Source organism: Lygodium microphyllum, chromosome 25 (assembly GCF_053477565.2).
Source record: "Lygodium microphyllum isolate KBCC chromosome 25, Lygodium_microphyllum_v1.1.10, whole genome shotgun sequence".
NCBI lineage: Eukaryota > Viridiplantae > Streptophyta > Polypodiopsida > Schizaeales > Lygodiaceae > Lygodium > Lygodium microphyllum.
Genome location: NC_141159.1, coordinates 23,987,601 through 24,001,796, shown reverse-complemented (window position 1 = coordinate 24,001,796; position 14,196 = coordinate 23,987,601). Strand labels below are relative to the sequence as shown.

At 38.0% G+C, this 14,196-nt stretch overlaps 1 protein-coding gene across 3 annotated transcripts in view; it reads right to left on the bottom strand.

The window, feature by feature from the left end:
• Positions 1–7,020, bottom strand: part of LOC148013981 (MADS-box transcription factor 23-like) — a 38,996-nt gene extending 31,976 nt beyond the window's left edge. For 2 of the 3 annotated variants that reach the window (XM_087666810.1, XM_087666808.1), the window contains exon 1: positions 5,981–7,020. In XM_087666810.1, coding sequence (XP_087522936.1) covers positions 5,981–6,366 — 386 coding nt within the window. In that variant the 5' untranslated portion in view covers positions 6,367–7,020. The remainder of the gene's footprint in view (positions 1–5,980) is intronic. The other variant, XM_087666809.1, reaches the window with a different exon arrangement.
• Between the last annotated feature and the right edge of the window lie 7,176 nt (positions 7,021–14,196).

The window sequence follows — 14,196 nt, the reverse complement described above, 5'->3', positions numbered from 1 at the left end:
TGAAGAAAACAGATAACTACAAAGGGTGAAGGAGATATAAAAAAGGCTTGAAGAAGAGCATAAGAATAGACAAGAGGAGAAGAAAGAGCAACTGAGGCAACAGGAGGAGCCCTTGCCATTTGGAGATCAATGGAGCAACCCTCTCGGTCTCAGGAATTGGCAACGATGAGCCTAGTACGAGATGACATGCCAAGCACAAGCGCATCATCAAAAGAGACAGCTGGTGGTGAAAGGCAAAGCTAAAGCCTCTCTATACGCAATCCCACCAGTCATGGCCACCCCTACAATCACCCCAACATAAGAAACTAGTGAAGGGGCAATCAATGAAAGTAACATCATGGGTTGGGTGTAGTACTTAGTAAGCAAAGTGAAAGAAATTGTGCGTGCCTTAGCAAAAGAACCCCCTTGCTAGAATGAAGAGGCCAATGATATAGCTGATGCAAAATCATGCCAAAGGGCCAAAGCTACCTCGTTTAGAAGTGTCAATTGCTTGGGTGCCTTCATCCATGCACAACACTAAAGATCAGGATGAACTAGTAAAAGAGCTTCAAAGCCAAATCAACGAGATGATGGAGGAGAAAAAGGCCGCATTTGCAGAGCTGAAAGAAGGGAAGATTATCTTTGCAACCTACAAGGTAGAAAGAAAAAGGGGAATGACCATTCTAAATAGGGAGACAATTGCTTTGAAAAAGGCCTTAAAGGCAAGGAAAGAAGAAGAGAACTTAAAGAATCTGTACGATGAAGAGAGAGACAATCGCATTGCCCTAGAAAACATGTGTGCCTTCAACACTAGGGAAAATATGAGCCTAGAGCTAGAAAATGAGGAGTTGAAGAGACAAAGGGAGGAGACAAAGAAATAATTGCATGCAACAAAGACTCAAAGAGATGAGGAGACCACGAAGAAGCTAGCAGAGCTACACAACCAACTTCAAGCAGCCTTCCACGAGCAAGCTATACTAAGCGAGTGCCAAGTACAATGCAAAAACCAAGAGCAACAACAAATACACACATTGTGGTGAGAACAAGAGCAAGTGATCGCCACTCTAACCCAATAGCAAAATCAGAAGTAAGAGCCAAGGAATGGATATCCAAGAATGAAGATAGAGTCAAAGACTTAGCTTATAGGCTTGCCCATTTTGAGAGTGAACGCCTCTTGGAGGAAAGCAAAGCCACGACTGTTGCGACAAGAATGCTCAAGCAACAAAGAACTTTTTTGAGTAGAGTACTAAATGTCACACAGTCAAGAGGAGAAAAAACACTGGAGGAAGTAAAAAGAAAACTAGAAATGGCAAGGAGGGCACTGCAACATGGACTCCATGCCAAGGCAACCAAGCCAAGCACTAGCTTGGGAGTAGAGGAGCAACGAGCCCATCTAATCTCAACTGGCTTAACCTCATAGAAACTCGGCTTGCTAGGGTTTCGAAAGCTAGGGCAACAAGTGCAGTGGCCTCCACAAGAGTGAACACAATCAATCCAAGAATAAGGGTCTCCAATGCAAATTGTAAAGAATGAAAGGCACGTATTGAGGTCTACGCTAATATGAAGGAGAAAAAAAGAGAGTAAAGGAATGGACAAAGGCTTTACCAAAAAGGGAATGGCCGTCTAAGGATGGGATAAGGGCATGTATAAAAGTTAAGAAATGAATTAAAAAGCTCATTCCTGTGTGTGGCCAAACTTGCTCTCTTCTTGCTTCTTGCTCTTACTTTTTGTGCATGAGAGAGGGAGAGGAGTGTGAGAGAGGGTGTGTGAGGAAGTGATGAACCATGGAGAAGCTCTTCTCCTCTCTTTATCTTCATCTTCTTCTCTTTCCCCTTCTCACACCCATCACTACGGAGGTCAACATTTAGAGCTTAGGGATAGAGCTTGCTTGAGGGCGCATCTTGAATCATGAGGCCATCATTGGATTCATGGAAGAAGGTACCTGATCGGATTCAAAGGTAATCTCACTAAATTGGTGTGTGAAAGAGTTCACATGGCTATGTGAGAGGTAGCCATATTTCTCGACCTCCTCTCGGCTTGAAATGCTTGAAGGAATACGCGGTCCATGGGTCTTGGTGGTTGGCTCGCAAGGGTGATGACAACTCTCCACCCACTGCACTCAACCAAGCTCTTTTTTCCTTGTAGACAGCTCCCTTATATAGATTCCATCTTATATCTCCATCTTCATCATAACTTCTTAGGATAACTTTGATATGCTTGCTAAGCCTAGCAATACATAGATCATGGTAGGTTGAGATCACCCCAACCTATTTGAGACTATTACAAGCTACAAGTTCGAGAGCCCCATGACATCTCCTAGCATGTCATACTTTATTACCAATGATATGTGATAATTAGTCACAAATGACAAAGGAAAGTGATTCAATGCTAAGTTGCACAAGCCTGTGGTGCATGTGTACCACCATAGCACCATAGAGAAATAGAAAGACCAATATCCATCACTCAAAGATTATATCAAACACACTTTCCTACCATAAATTTCTATAGTCACATGCTACTTATAAGTTTTCAAATGATTATATGTAGACAAATCTAAAATTGTACAACACGTGATGCCTATAATAAGGGATAATATGCACATGAGTTGGATTAGGCCCATCATCACATCTTAGAAGCAATGGCTATGCCCCCTTTGAGGTGAACTTTGTAAGTTCTATGCTTTAGTTTGTTTATATTCTAGATCTAGATTTTACAAGTCATTTAAATTCTTTATGTGTTTATTTAAATATCCATTTTGTGACTATTGTTTTTTGGATACAACTACACTAGAGGTTCAATAATCAAGTTGGAGAAAGAGCATGTATCATGCCATGAGAGTTATGTAGCTTATGGAGAGACTATGAGGGTGGAAAGGAGAGATAATTGATTATAATGTACAAAAAAAACTGGTATTTTACATTTTTCTCAAGAGTTGGTATAAGTTATATTTATTTTTTAGCACACTATTGGGCCAATGAGGGGTTATATGAAATGTGATGCTAGTTTCAATAGGGCAAGATGCATTGATAACACGTTAAAACACTTGAGATCTACAATGTACAGTTCCAAGAGGAAGGACAACCATCACATGAGCAAACACTAGGTTTGGAACGATTAGGTGGGCTTGATCAAAACTAAAAATAGATTAAGAACAATGAAAAATCCTAATAAGTGAAGGCGACAAAAAGGACAACGCCCATGTGATCAATTGCAACAGGCTCATCATCGCATCTTAGAAGCAAGGGTTGGGCCTTCTTTAAGATGAACCTTGTAAGTGTTATGCTTTTATATTCTAGATTTGGATTTTATTATTCATTTCAATACTCAATTTATTTAATTAATATTCATTTCATTATTTTCTCAATTCATTTAATATTCATTGTATATCTATTGTCTTTTTAATATGGATTATGGATATACTAGAACTTCAACAACTATGTCGAAGAAAGAGTGTGCAATGCACCATGGAATTATGCAACTTGTGGAGATGCTATGGATACAAGGAGAAGAGGAGCCAATTATTAGATACTAACAATCTAGTTTCATTCTAGAGTTCTTATTATCTACATTTGTTTCTTGTTGCAACATTAGGCTAATAAGGATAAGATCTTCGATTAGGAATCTTATCATCCTCTATTATATATATTTTTAATTTTATAATTAAAAGTTAGAGTTTTATATAGACATCTTGTTATATGCTTTGGAGATATAGCTTGGATTGATAAATATTTCTGCCTACTTTTAAGTACTTTCTAGTTTTGTTGCTTTGTTATATATTCAAGTGCCTCATTTATATTCGTCACAATACTACTTTATCGATGCTTGTTGTTTTATATAGGTTTGAATAGCAATCTATGTATGATAAGATAATAGATGTGGAACAAGTATGGGATTCCTAAAGGACAAAATTCCTATTACAAACTATTTTCACTACACTCATCGACATAAGGATCAATATGATAAGATAATAGATATGGAACAAGTATCGGGTTCCTAAAGGGATAAATCCCTATTACAAACTATTTTATTTGTACTCATCAACATAAGTGTCAATATATTTTATTTACAATCATCAAAATAGATGTCAAAATATGCATAAAAAAAGATATCGAAGTACGTTAGTATACACATCGTTATTTAACCATGTGTATTCAATGGCTCTTCCAATGCATATTCGAACATATCTTTGCCAAGGATCAATTTGATAAACATACCAATGGGAAAGCCTAATATCTTAAACCATTTTTACTTGTATTTGTGTCAAAATATTTGAAGATACATCCAAGTTCACACGTTGTAGTAAAAATTGTTGATCTACCAAGGGAGGTCTTAAGGCAAACAAAAAATCCGCAAAGAAGTTTGATTTACCTCATTCAAAAAAGAGAAAGAAAGGCCAAGAAAACATGAGAACAAGCCACAAGGAAATGCTAATGAACTTGAAATCAAAGGAAAAATGCATGGTAAGGAACCAATCAAGAAGTTTATACTAGGAAAGCTCTTTTGAAGCATCATCAATCCCTTGCTTCACTTGACATATTAAGTGCAAGGGGGAGATAGGAAGGGCAATGCAACTTGATTGATTTTATGATGACACATAGTTGGTTGTATACAAGACATGAGGTATTAATCTTCAATTATTTTTCCCTAATTTTGTCTTTTAGATTGTAGTACGTACTAAATAAGTTCTAACTACCTACTATAGCACTCGGAACAACACCACTTTCCGTCAATTAATACAAGAGAATCAGGAGTTTTTTGTCACAATCATATGATTACAATAGATATGCTATCAAAATTTAAATGAAAATATAAAGTACATAGTTACTATTCATAGTTTTTTGTCACAATCATATGATTACAATAGATACGCTATCAAAATTTAAATGAAAATATAAAGTACATAGTTACTATTCATAGTTTTTTGTCACAATCATATGATTACAATAGATACGCTATCAAAATTTAAATGAAAATATAAACTACATAGTTACTATTCAAATAAACTTTCCTAAGATCAAAAAGTTAAAACACCACACAATCTATTAATTTTCTTACAAGTCATCAAATTTAAAAATTTCTAAGACTAGATTTGTCCCTTATTGGCAATCAAATGTTTTATATTCATAGCATATAATGCCAAAAATATTCAGCATTGAAAAATGTCTATATCTAATAGCACTAAATAGAACAAAACAATACTAAATACTTTAATAAACACATGAAGTAATAACCGAGCTAGAAAATTTTAAAAGTACAAAAGTATTTTTCGTGATGATATACATATATTGCCCAAGATATAACATACCCAAAATCACAACCATACCCGACACAACACAAAATTTTCCAAAAGTACAACTACACATGACAACACACACAAAGTAACTAAAACAAGGGGACTTCTCAAGCATTACTTAATTTGTTTGATAGTGTGGTAATCAACCTAAGCCTTTTGTCTGCTGTCCATAACTGCTCCTCAAGCCATAGTGTAAGGACTACTCTTTCCGAACAAGCGAACCCGTAGCCCAAGCTAGTTCCAATACACAAGCATACAACAATATGCGGCCTCACATCTATCTAAATACTAGGACCATCTTGCCCAAAGTAGGACAATTGGTCCAAATATCTAGGCACCCATTACCTAACCCTATTAAGTGTGGAAGGTCCACGCAATATTATATGTCAACAACTAGTCTTTCTTTATGAAGGAAGGTAGCCTAATCCACATAATATACTAGGTCTGAACAACCTTCCTTAATGAACTATCTATATCTACGACCCCAATCGTATGACATATGGTCCAATAAATAAATTGTGCCACGTATCTATTAAGAACAACCAAGTTTTAACACCAACTTGGCCTTACTGGTCCAAACAGAAATAGCTCTACAGTTGGGATGCCTGCAGAGAAACACCGATCGGGAGCTCGATACAACAATATTTGACTGCTGTTGGATTAGAAAATGCACTGTTACGCTAGCTCGGCTGTGGGCACGATGCGCACCTGGTGTTGCAGAAGTGGTAGAGCCGGCCGGTGTAAGAGAAGACGATGACTGCCACGTGCGCGTCGCACAGGATGGAGAGCTCCTGAGCCTTCTTGAGGAGGCCGTGCCGGCGCTTGCAGAAGGTCACCTGGCGGCTGCTAGGGTTGGGGATGCGCCGGATCGGGATCTTCCCGCGGGGCACGACGGCCACGGCCCGAAGGGCCGGTTGCACTGCATTAAGCTCGTGATGCACAGCTCGATCATCGCCAGCAGCATTTCTAGTCATGATCGCATGATCAGGTCTTTCTACTTGCCCGCCTGCTTCTGCATTTATCCTCTCTTCATTGGCATCCTCGTTGAGGTTAAGCCGCTTGTGACAGTCGTCGGCGGAGTGTTTGATATTCATGACGTTTCTGATCAGAGGAAGACCAGACGGGAGCTGCAGCTCTGCGCTTCCGCTGTGCGTTCTTGGCCACTCATAGAAAGGTACTGAAATGGTGGCTGGCGGCCAGGATTCTGCTTCTCAATATCAGAGAAAATGTTAGGGTTGGTCTCATGATGATAGTGTGGAGGAGGAGGAGTCGGTGGATGGCTGGAAATCGGAAATTAGATGCGTCAGGCGAGCCGATGAGTTGGTTTTAGGTGTGGATTGAAATGAGGATAAGGCTAATTAGGAAATGCCGTGGGTGCATGCCGGGGAGGGAACTTCAAGAGAGAGGATGAAAATTGAATCAACTACTGGCAGCTCACCCTATCAGGCTCTGTGACGGCCGGGGCGAGAGAGAGAGAGAGTGAGGGAGAGGGAGAGGGAGAGGGAGAGGGAGAGGGACGAGAGGGAGAGGGAGAGGGCGAGGGCGAGGGCGAGGGCGAGGGCGAGAAGAAGGCCGTAGAGTTGTGGTTGGTGTACTCGCGTACATCTTCTACCACACACGATGCGGAGCCTTACCAGAGAGGGCCTCACTAGCCAGCTTTCAAATACTTAGAACCAAAATCCAGCCTATGAAAAGCTAGATATTGAACCAAGCTCATGCCCACCGAACCAAGCTCTCTATGAACGAAGGCCCCAATGTGTTCAAACCACATGGCTTCATATCAACCTACGATGGCAAACTCTTTGCCACATCTAACTCATGAGCAATGTTTTTAGTGGTTGCGAACAGGTTGTTGGCATTAGTTTCTGGATAAAGGAGAGTTAGAGCTAGCAATAAAGGATTCAAATGTCATTGTTGTGTTACATTGGCTTAACTAAAACCTGCAACTTATCTTTAAAAATGTCACTACAAAATAAGCTACGATAAAATTGGCAAACCATGCCAAACACAATATATATGGTTTATTTTATGCTTAAGACAACCTAGTTGTTAGCATCTTGTGCTCCTAATATGCCCATCCACATCTACCATGTTTTGTTCTTCATCCAATTTTTTCTATGCACCACCTATCATTAAAAAGGCATGGCCAAAAGAAAACGTGCCATTGACTACAGTTTTAAGGAATATTGTCACAAATCCATTTGTAGTAAGTCATGATGTCTCTAGTCCTTCCTACATGGTGGCTATTGTGAGAGACAAATATTCCCTATAAAAGGGTGTGGCTTTTCTTGGGAATCCTTATCTGAGTGAAGAGTAATTACTTATCTTGATTTAAGCATGTTAGCTTGGAGAAAGATTCTTAGAATGGACCTTGGAAAAGCTTCAATCCCAACTCTAGAAAAAGTGACCTAGAACTTCTTAGAATGGACCTTGGAAAAGCTTTAGTCCCAACTCAAGAAAAAGTGACCTAGAACTTCTCAATTTCAAATGGCAAAACTTATTAGCTATCTAATGATCTAATATTTAAACACGACATGCAATCTTCAAGCCTTATTCCCAAACTTTATTCTAACATCGTTATCTTTGCAAGGCCAATTCATGGTTTACCAAAATCATGGAATGTGTGAAGTCAATGAATTGAGTTTTCTTTGCTATTGCTAATGGAAGAGGGGAGAGATTTCAAATGCGATCATTGACTAGATGCTAAATAAGGTGAGGTATCTTCTTGCCAATATTACTTTTTCATTGACACTAAGGAGGACACAAGTTTCCTACTCTTTTTACTTCCTATTGTATAAAAGCTAATGGAATTTATCTTACTACTATATTATTTTCGTTATAGGTTCGGAAATCCCCGAACCTTTAGAGGGCTACCCAAACCTATTCTTTTTTTTAAACCTCCATTTTTCAATCAAAACCCTCTCCTCTCCCCTCTTTCTCACGTGTAATCTCTCATTTCCCCCCTCCCCCCCTTTTTAAAATTAAAACCCCCTCCCCTCTCTGTCACTTATAATCTCTCTTTCTTTTCCCCTCCCCTTTTTAATTAAATTCCTCCCCCTCCCCCCTCTCTCTCTCATGTGCGGGGCTTAGGAATCTGTGTGTGTGTGTGTGTGTCTCTTAGATTAAAATTTTTAATTTAAACTTTTCTTTTAACTAAAATTTTTTAAAAGCTATTCTAATTTAAATTTTTTTGAACATAGTTTTTCACATACTTTGAGAGGGAGATAGAAGAAGAGAGAGAGAAAAAGAAAAAGAAGAATGATAGAAAGAAGACGTATAGAGGAGGGGGAAAGAGGAAAGAGAATTGTCTTTTTTAAATTAAACATTTTTCTTCTCCCCCTCCCCCCTCTCTCTCATGTGTAGGGCCTAGGTTCTCTCTCTCTCTCTCTCTCTCTCTCTCTCTCTCTCTCTCTCTCTCTCTCTCTCTCTCTCTCTCTCTCTCATTAAAAAGAAAGTTTAAACTAAAAAGTTTAATCTAATTGAGAGAGAGCTCTTTATTTTAATTAAAAAGAAAGTTTAAATTTAAAAAATTAATCTAATAGAAAGAGAGAGAGAGAAAGAGAAATATACAAAGAGCAAAAAAGAAAGAAGAGGAGAGGGAGGGAGGGAGAGGGGGAATAGAGAGAAAGAGAATTATAGAGAGAGAAAATATAAAATTTAAGGGAGAGAAAGAGAGGAAAAGAAAAAAGAAAAAGAGAGAAGAGAGGGGGGGAGAAAATAAGAAGAAGAAGATAGATAATTTGAACACAAAGAGAGAATTATAAAGAGAGGAAATATAAATTTTAAAAGAAATAGAAAAGAAAAGAATTTAAAGAGAAGAAAAAAAAGGAAAAAAGAGGAGAGAGAATGAAAAGAGAGGAGAGGGGGGAGAGAGAGAAAAAGAAAGAGAGAAGAAGAAAGAGGAACAAAGGAAGAGAGATGGAAAAAAAGAGAAAAGAGAAAAGTTTTTTTAAAATTTAAATATATTTTGAGAGAGAGAGAGAGAGAGAGAGAGGAAGGGAGAGAGAAGGAGATACGAGGAAAGAGAAAGAGAGAAAAGATAAATTTTAAAAGAGAGAGAGGGAAATAAGAAAAAAAGGAAATCTAGGAGAAGAAAAGGGAGCATAGAGAGAGAGAATAAAAGGAGAGAGAGAGAGAGAGGAGAAGAAGAGAGAGAATATAAAGATAAAGAGAGAACTATATATAGAAAAAATATAAATTTTACATACTTTAAGAGAGACTGGGGGAAAGAAAGTGAAAGAAGAAGAAGAAGAAGAAGAGAGAGAGAGAGAGAGAGAGAGAGAGAGAGAGAGAGAGAGAGAGCGAGAAAGAGAGAGAATAAAAAAATTAAAAAGAGAATGAAGAGAGAGAAGAAGAAGAAAAATGAAAAAATAAGAGAGGGAGAGAGAAGGAAAAGAGAGGAGAGAGGGGGGAGAATAAAAGGAGAGAGAAGAAAAGCGAGGAGAGAGAGAGAGGCAGGAGAGGAAAAAATAAACTAAAATAGAAGGCAGAGAAAGAGAGAGAGAGAGAGAGAATTAGACATATGGAATTTGGGGGGAGAGAGAGAGAGAGAGAGAGAGAGAGAGTAAATTAAAATTTTAGAAACAAAGAAAAAAGAGAAGAGAGAAAGATGAGAAATGGATTGTTGAGCAAAGTTATCGTGCGATAGCATTTATTTTCACTCTTTGGAGATGCATATGATGATTTTCTAAAGTTTCACTTGCATAAAGAAAAAACCAAGGTAAAGTGGCATTGGATTGAGTTTAAGGACCAATGGTAATTCCTATTACAAGCATTGTGCTCAACAGATAAGGAGGACATATTTGTCTCTTAACATCACAAAGATGTCTCTAATATTAGTTAGTGATACTCAATGCCCTAACCTATCTCCATCATCAACACTTCAAGGTAGGAAACCTTCAACTTTGCTTAAAAGGCTTAGCCCGCTAGATGGATTGGGTTGCACCCTAACCACTAGTTGATTAATCCCCAAAGGTGGGACACACCTAGAGGACTTTGGCTAACCTAGCAATAAACCCATTCCTCGGTGGCATCTTTAGTCTCACTATCATTCTTAGTCAAGAGGACACACCCCTAAGTAGAGAACTTGCACCATAACAACTACCATCTTGGAACTCATCAACCATAGCCCATACCTTCCTCATCCATCCTCGGAGACACTACAACAGAAACGAGGCATAGACGCGCATGTTAGACACGCAAAGTCGTGCGCGTCTATCACAGCGTCTATAAGTGTGTGTAAACATGTGTGTAAATAGACGCGAATTTTGTGTCTATATATCCGTGCAAATAGACGCTAATATAGACGCACCAGCAGACGCACAATTATTTAACCACCTAAAATTAGCAATTCACGTAATTAAAAACCAAAATTAATAATTATTTAACCACCTGAAATTGATTCTTGAGCATGCACATGTGCGCATGATAAAAACCATAGAATTAAGAATACACATTGAATCATTGAATTAAAAAAATAGAGTTAATAATTACTTTTTCATTGCTCTCTAATGAATGGCAGTTCCTCCAGTTGACAAGCCTGATATAAGTAATTAGCGGCAAGCGACAGAACCTTACAATTAGTAGTAAGCATTGCAATATGTATCTCGTAATTTCTCTACGTACTTGAAGATGATAAAAGATACTTCCTTTTTATTAGGGAAAATTCAATTTAGCTTAAAAATTGACTATTGATTCTTGAGTATGCATGTGTGCGCATGATAAAAACCATAGAATTAGGAATACACATTGAATCAATAAGCAAATTAAGTATGTTACAGTGAATGATCCATCTCATCTTCAATGAGATCAGCCCTTGCTAAACTATCTACTTCTAGGTCTATGTTACCAAGAGGTAACGAAACAAATAAGTCTATCCCACTATCAGATGTGTTGCTATATTGCTCAATAACTTTATCAATATCATCGACAATCACATTATTGTCTTCTTCTCCGTTTCCTTGAACATCCTCGCGAGGTTCATCTTGTACTATATCACGCATATCATCCATTATGGTGTCATCATGCACATCATCATTAATTGTTAGATTGTCATCAGCTATCTCCATGTCAATAATATTACCATATATTGGTTTTGAACAATTAGATATAGGGATGACATACCACCATCGGTTATTTTTTACCATTGGATGATACACAACTTGTATTTGAAAAACAAAAGCAAAAAACTTAAGTACTTATTATATTGTGTATATGTATCACATGTATACATATAAAAAAATTAGCCTTTGCATATATACCTGCTCCCATTGTTGAGGTAGTACTAATGTGTCATTCTTGTTTTGGTGAAATTTTGTAGAGTCAATGATTAAAAATCACTTGGATGATGTCTGATTGTGCAATGCTCACCATTTGTTACCACTTATTTAAACCACTTCACATCCAGTACATATATAAAGAATCGTCTGAAGTCAAGCTTTAGAATATCTTGGATCAAGCCACAATAACCTTCCATGGTACCATTGACATCCTCGAAGTGAGCAAGGACACCACAATCTTGGGTATTTCTCTTTTCATCTATACGTTGAGTTCAAAGATGTTTACCCTCACACCAAAGTGCATTGAATAATGTGCACTAGTAGTAAAAGATAGAAGATCAAACATGTCAATTATTTATATAAAAATAACTTATCGAAACAAATTAATTGATAGTATGTCTCACCTTTGATAAGCAACCTCGTGCGTATTCCCACTCTTCTTAAGATATATTAATTTCCTTATCTTTTTCCATTCTCTCCATTTTCTCATGTAACCAATCTATATCAATATGACGTGGGAGCGCATTTAGATGATCTAGAAATGAGACATTACGTCCATATCTAGTGCGAAATTCTTGTCTTTCGCTTTTTCTTCTTGCCCTTGCTTCATTATATATTGTCACCCATTTGCTCATTACATCACTATTGGGCACACAAAAACTATTTAACTTATGAAGTTCTTCTTTTGTTAGCACTTTACTCATTCCTTTTCCTTGAGGTACTATAGAGGTCATCCTCAAGTCTTCATCATCTTTCCATAGTCGTGGTTGAGAGGGATCCACTTCAGCAAGATATTCATAGATATCAACAAGGGATGATTGCACTAACCAACCCTCAGCCATGCTTCCCTCAAGCCGTGCTTTTTGCCATGACATGAGCTTTCCAATAGACTTACACTTGAACATAAGTTTTATACGTGGAACAATCGAAAAATATTACAAAACCTTACGAGGCACATCCATTGACTTCATCTCCACTTCGTATCTTGATTCGCCACAAACAGGACACTCTCGTGCAAACTCATGAATCCCACGAAATAAGACACAATCATTGACACATGCATGGGTCTTGACATAATCGAGGCCTCCCAGAGATGTCAAGTAATGTCTTGCTTGCTCTCTCTTAGTTGGCAATTTGTTTCCTTTTGGAAGCATTTGTGATAATAACCTACATATATTTTTAAAAGTGAGTTAAAAAACTACTAACATATATTTCTGTCTGATTTCAAAATAGAACAATTAATATTATGATTCATAAGCCAAATTGAATTGATAACTACTTCAATAACTCATCCAAACTGACATTACTCCATCCATAAATTGTTTGCAAGTTAAGTATCTCGACGGACACATGAAGAACGGAGTACGTACAACCTTTATACAACGGAGTAGATGATGCCACATATAGTGGATCATCTGGCTTCGTAGAGTGACCTTCTCCCTGAACCGGTTGCAAAAATAGATGGTGTACCATGTTGTCCAAAATCTCATCCTCTACGACTTGATGGGGCATTTCATGAGGGCTACTATCATGGTCGTCAGTCTCTACTCTTCTTGAAGACTCTGCCTCCTCGCGTCGACGTTTTGCAGCCTCTCGACGCCCAGGAGGGAGCATCTGAGGATGTGGCACCGCATCCTACTCAACCACAAAAGGGAGTTTCATGTACATTGATATATAATTCCCGTAACATAGACATGAAATCTTAGTGGTAAAAAAAACAGTGAATACCAGTGATTTTTCTCGGTCCCATTCTCCATACAAGCTAAGGTGTGACATTGCAATTCGACATGCTCGAAAAATACACCCTCGACAACGATCACACATGTATTTAATTTTTCGTCGTAGCCATGCGTCTCGATTATGAAGACGCAATGTTTCATCCTCACTTGAGGATGACGACGTCGACATGATTAAGCCTAATTCATGATAACATCAAAATATTTGTCATTCATATATTTACATAAGATCTCAATTTTATATACACAAAAATAATCATAAATACATTAAAACTAGTGATAAGAATTCACTATCAAAACTTATCTTAAAAACAAAAGATTATGATAAAGCCCAAATGCGCGTCTATATCCGCGTTTACCTACGCGTTTATATTAGCGTCTATTTCCACGTCTATGTTCGCGTCTATACTCGCGTCTACCTAAACAATAGACGCGCATATACACGCAAAAATAGATACACACGTCAAAATTCAAACCATACTTAAATTATTTCTTTTCAAACTGTGCATTTCCTTTCCTGCGTTTTTTGCGGTTCTGAAGCTTGAGTTTAGCCGACATGCAGTCTCTTCATGCCTCACCTCCTCATGACTCACCTCTTCTTTCATTTCAAACACACAAGAAGGGAAAAAGGAAAGCCAAGGAGAGGAAAAAAGAGAGAACAAGAAAGAGGAGAACAAGAAGAAGCAACAAGCAAGCATCAAGGGAGGGTAACTTACCAAGGAGAGGAAGAAGGAGAAGGAAGAAGCGCCACCACCCGCCACACCAAACACCCAAGGTGAGTCTCTCTCTCTCTCTCTCTCTCTCTCTCTCTCTCTCTCTCTCTCTCTCTCTCTCTCTCTCTCTCTCTCTCTCTCTCTCTCTGTTTCTCTCTTCCGCTCTCTGCTTTGTCTTTGTATTTAGGATTTGTGAT